The 5,166-nt window shown below is 46.2% G+C and overlaps 1 protein-coding gene across 1 annotated transcript; it reads right to left on the reverse strand.

Moving 5' to 3' along the window:
- Nucleotides 1–1,314: 1,314 nt before the first annotated feature.
- On the reverse strand, nt 1,315–4,740 carry LOC134340217 (probable G-protein coupled receptor 139). The gene is made up of 2 exons (XM_063037192.1): nt 4,572–4,740; nt 1,315–2,255 (listed from the first exon to the last, which is right to left on the reverse strand). The coding sequence occupies exons 1-2, from the start codon at nt 4,738–4,740 to the stop codon at nt 1,315–1,317; spliced, it is 1,110 nt and encodes a 369-aa protein (XP_062893262.1).
- Between the last annotated feature and the right edge of the window lie 426 nt (nt 4,741–5,166).

Consider the following 5,166-nt stretch of genomic DNA (forward strand, 5'->3'; position numbering starts at 1 on the left):
CCACCTTGTTTTTCCCATGAATTTAGATGACTTTAGCTTACACGATTTAATAAAGTCTAATGAATTTGTTATGCCTGAGATTTTGTTGGTTTATCAATACATTACGGAAAATTAGTACAAATGTTACCCGTTTTTACAGCTGAGTCAAAAGATAGTTCAACTGGGAATATTAGTGTGGCTGTTTTTGGGCCGGAATTACAGGTAATGATAAAAAAACAATTTATCAGTACATACAGCAGATTTGGTTGCCATGATGTTCGGCTTAAAGTTGGGGGGGGGGGGAATTTGTTCATGTAATGTTGTACGCAGTAGGTCCGGTTTATTGTTGGAAACTAATCAAACATCGTTTCATATACAAATATATCGGTTTACATGATAACTTTTTAGGGATTCCTGCAGATCGAGGTGTTGACAGGAATGAGTGTTCAGCTACAAAAGCTGGTAAAAGTTCAACTGCGGATAAAGACCTTCACTTAGATAATCGGAAGCGAGGGGGTTGGTAGGGTTCACAATTAGAGGCTTTTGGCAAGACAGCTGGGATAATGGGCATAAGGGGAGAAACTCTTACAGAATACCGAAACTGTTGGGATCGTAGGAGAAGGGGGTAAAACAAGAAGGTAAAAATTATACTGACATGGCTGAGCACACGATGCTTAATTTTTTCCCTATACTTTGTTGGAAACCATCTTTTTGGGTCCTGTAGGTTTTGTCATTGTGAAGCAGTTGAACACGTACATTCAACGTAAGGTTGAAAGAAATCAAACGCAGTCTTCATTACAATCTTTGCGGGGTAATAGTTTTCATCAAAAAACTTTATTAATTTACGGCAGTGACTTTAATTTAATTGACAGTGTTGTGTTTCAATACGTTTCCGTGTAATTTAGCTTTCATTTGAAGATAGAAGTAGTAAGGGATTTATTTCCCGATTCTCTGCACCACCCAATTCTCTGCAATCCTATTGATGGTGGGTATGAGCATTTAAGTTGGAGAGTTAACCGCCATTTATCCAAATCCAGCTCTATTTCTTTACGTTAGCAAAGCATTCAAAGAAAAGGTGGACACTATTGCAATTGACATTGGATTAGACCACCAGCATCATACTAGCCTCCTGCCGTCCTCTGGTAACGTCAGACTGTGAGGTTGTTGGGCGTGAATGGGAATAGATGGACATATCCATGGACCAACGGATGGGCTGTATTCGGAGTAGTTCTTTGACGGACATCTGGTGTGGTCAATAAGTCGCCGGGAAGATGCTCTGCAATGCCCCCCGCCCACCTGCTCCAACACACACACACGCACACAGTGGAGACCGGACTAGAGACACGCCGGCCGCCTCTGGCTTGTGCTCAGAACGCGTTTTCTTTTAATGTACTGAAGTAACGAGGTGAACGGATATTTCACCGCGCTGATCATCTGCTCCCTAAATTTCGACTGAGTCACCGCGTAAATAAATGTATTCGTGCAGCAGCTGAAATCCCTCAGTAAAACCCCGATATAGTGAAATATCCATTCAGAATCATTGAAATCGAATCCTTTTCCTGAGACCTGATAATATATGAACTTTACAACCAGTGTTAGCCACAGGAGGATGAAGTTGCCGGAGAGGGTGAAGAGTAAAACCACAGACCTCCTCCTGCTCTCCATCTCCGGGTCACTGCGGTTCTCCCCCTTGCTCTGACCCTTCAGCCCCTTGCGGACCCGACTGGAGACTAAAATGTGTCTGAATGTCAGAGCGTTGAGCAGCAAGATCCCAGCGAAAGGCAGGAACGGTGATAAAACCGAGTCGACCCAGTCATATGCCACCCACCCGGGGTCAGTGAAAACATTGTCCATGAGTTTACAAAACCACGGTACACTCTCGATGATCTCCTTGGGCTCCCATGTGAAATATCGGGGAATATTTTTCAGGCAGAACAGTACGCCGGTTATTGTTAGAAACACAGTCGCGGTTTTCCCGGTGCAGTATTTTATTTTCAGCTTCTGGCAGCAAATGGCGACAAACCGATCAATGGTGAAAGTAACGGTGAACCAGACAGAACAGTCTGTGGCTGTGTATCTCACTGTATCAATAACACTGCACACTGGGGTGATGCTCAGAAAACTCCACGGGAAGTAATACAAATTGATTTGATTCAAAATTACCTGGGTGACAATGGTCAGTAGATCCGCCGCTGCCATGGCCACCAGGTAGCGAGTGGTGCAGGTAGAGAGGCCGCACTTTCCACGAGAGAGGATCGCAATCGCTACTAAATTCACTAGAAAGAGAGAGAGAGAGAGAAAGGAGAGATGAGGACAGGTACTGGGCATGGCTGAAATTACTGAACATATAATCCGAAAATTAACACGGGATCGTGTTTCAGCTAAAGATCAGGAGTGCTAGAGTGTGAATGGCTGCTAATCTAACATCAGACAGGAGCCACAGTGTCCCTGACCTGTGGAGATAAGAAAATAACACGAGAATTTTTGCAGATGCTGGAAATTCAAGCAACACATATTAAAGTTGATGGTGAACGCAGAAGGCCAGGCAGCATCTCTAGGAAGAGGTACAGTCGACGTTTCGGGCCGAGACCCTTCGTCAGGACTAACTGAAGGAAGAGCTAGTAAGAGATTTGAAAGTGGGAGGGGGAGGGGGAGATCCAAAATGATAGGAGAAGACAGGAGGAGGAGGGATGGAGCCAAGAGCTGGACAGGTTATAGGCAAAAGGGATATGAGAGGATCATGGGACAGGAGGCCCAGGGGGAAGGAAAAGGGGCAGGGGGGGAAATCCAAAGGTTGGGCAAGGGGTATAGTCAGAGGGACAGAGGGAGAAAAAGGAGAGAGAGAGAAAGAATGTGTGTATATAACTAAATAACGGATGGGGTACGAGGGGGAGGTAGGGCATTAGCGGAAGTTAGAGAAGTCAATGTTCACGCCATCAGATTGGAGGCCACCCAGACGGAATATAAGGTGTTGTTCCTACAACCTGAGCGTGGCTTCCTCTACTGTAAAGATACCTGTGAGTCGGCTGGGGTGATATACTGCGTCCGGTGCTCCCGATGTAGCCTCCTATATATTGGCGAGACCCGACGCAGACTGGGGGATCGTTTTGCTGAACACCTACGCTCTGTCCGCCGGAGAAAGCAGGATCTCCCAGTGGCCACACATTTTAATTCCACATCCCATTCCCATTCTGATATGTCTATCCACGGCCTCCTCTACTGTAAAGATGAAGCCACACTCAGGTTTGAAGAACAACACCTTATATTCCGTCTGGGTAGCCTCCAACCTGATGGCATGAACATTGACTTCTCTAACTTCCACTAATGCCCCACCTCCTCCTCGTACCCCATCCGTTATTTATTTATATACACACATTCCTTCTCTCTCTCTCCATTTTCTCCCTCTGTCCGTCTGACTATACCCCTTGCCCATCCTCTGGGTCCCACTCCCCCCCCCCTTTTCCTTCTCCCTGGGCCTCCTGTCCCATGATCTTCTCATATCCCTTTTGCCAATCACCTGTCCAGCTCTTGGCTCCATCCCACTCCCTCCTGTCTTCTCCTATCATTTTGGATCTCCCCCTCAGCCTCCCACTTTCAAATCTCTTACTAGATCTTCCTTCAGTTAGTCCTGACGAAGGGTCTCGGCCCGAAACGTCGACTGTACCTCTTCCTAGAGATGCTGCCTGGCCTGCTGCGTTCACCAGCAAATTTGAGGAGATAGGACGATATGTGGGGAATCATCAGCGATAAAAACGAGCTGCATGAATAACAACGATCGGAGCTCTACCCGATTCCCGTCGCTGATGGGGCCGGTTTCACTTATTTAACCGTGACTGACAGGGCCTCTGGAAACTCAACATTTGATGGGGTCGAGAAGGGATACAGAGGGGAGAAACACACACAAAACACTGGAGGAACTCAGCAGGTCGGGCAGTTTCCATGGAATTGAACAAATTCACGTTTTGGGCGAGATCCTTCTTCAGGACGAAGGTACCCCAATTTGGGACGAGTCTCAAACAGACAGCAGGAACAACTTAGTTACCAGAGACTGGGTGGTTCCGTTAATGGGTTAATTCTACAGCGCAGTTCAATTCGATAACACACGTCGGCAGATCCATGGACACCGGTTCAGGTGATCAAACCCAATTAATGACCAACAAGCAGTGGGACCCGATTGTGACAGACTGCAGGGAACCGTGACACAGAACTAGGGGTTCAATCCGCTCAATAACTCAGAAACAGTGACCTTCCCAATGTAAACCCTTCCCAGGATTTTAAATTTCCATTCATTACAGCCCAGTCAGGCCTTCCCGGAAAGCTGCCTGTCCCCCAGCACTGGTACGATTCTGAACAAAGTATCATTAAAGACAAGAACAATATTCGATTTGATCCCGTCAGTTCGAGGAGAGACAGAGGATTAGTTTCGTTTGCCATTAACTATGAAAAATCAAAATGTTGAATTGACCGGGTCGATATCTCTGTCGGATATTTGTGCAATGATTATTAAGTTGAAAGCTTGTAAAATGACCATAAACAGGTTCAGTCCGGTTAACACACAGAAGTACTAAACATCAATCGCTCTACTCACTCACCAGGAACTCCAATGACAGCAATGAACACGTACAATATTCTGTGCACACTCAAATACCTATCCAACAATGCAGCCATTTTCTCTGTACCAGTGATTTGTCTCCCAGTGCTACAGGCGACCTCTGGGACAGAAATGTTGAGGCAACACATACCTGGGGGTTTTAATGCCATTTAGCGGCTCCACAGGGACAGATTTCAACAGATTTTAAAATAAAGATTTTTCAGTTATTCATAATCCGATTACGTCAGACAAGTGCAATTCCCAGGGTGATCGATTGTGGTATTGTGTTTATACATGTGTGTGTGTGTGTGTGTGTGTGTGTGTGTGTGTGTGTGTGTGTGTGTGTGTGTGTTGGAGCGTGTTGTGGAGCGGGGTGGGGGGAGGGGCATTGCAGAGCATCTTCCCGGCAATTTATTGACCACACCAGATGTAATTCAAAGAACTACTCCGGAATACAGCCCATCCATTGGTCCATGGATATGTCCACCTATTCACGCCCACCAACTTCACAGTCTGACGTTCCCAGAGGACGGCAGGAGGCTGGTATGATGCTGGTGGTCTAATCCAATGTCAATTCCAATAGTGTCCGCCTTTTC

Source organism: Mobula hypostoma, chromosome X1 (assembly GCF_963921235.1).
Source record: "Mobula hypostoma chromosome X1, sMobHyp1.1, whole genome shotgun sequence".
NCBI classification, from domain to species: Eukaryota; Metazoa; Chordata; class Chondrichthyes; order Myliobatiformes; family Myliobatidae; genus Mobula; species Mobula hypostoma.

Excerpts from the sequence above, each read along its gene's own strand:
- LOC134340217 (XM_063037192.1), bottom strand. The coding sequence starts at position 4,740 with ATGGCATTAAAACCCCCAGGTATGTGTTGCCTCAACATTTCTGTCCCA. Across the intron at positions 2,256-4,571 it reads TGCTGTCATTGGAGTTCCTG|TGAATTTAGTAGCGATTGCG; the intron begins GTGAGTGAGTAG and ends CTCTCTTTCTAG.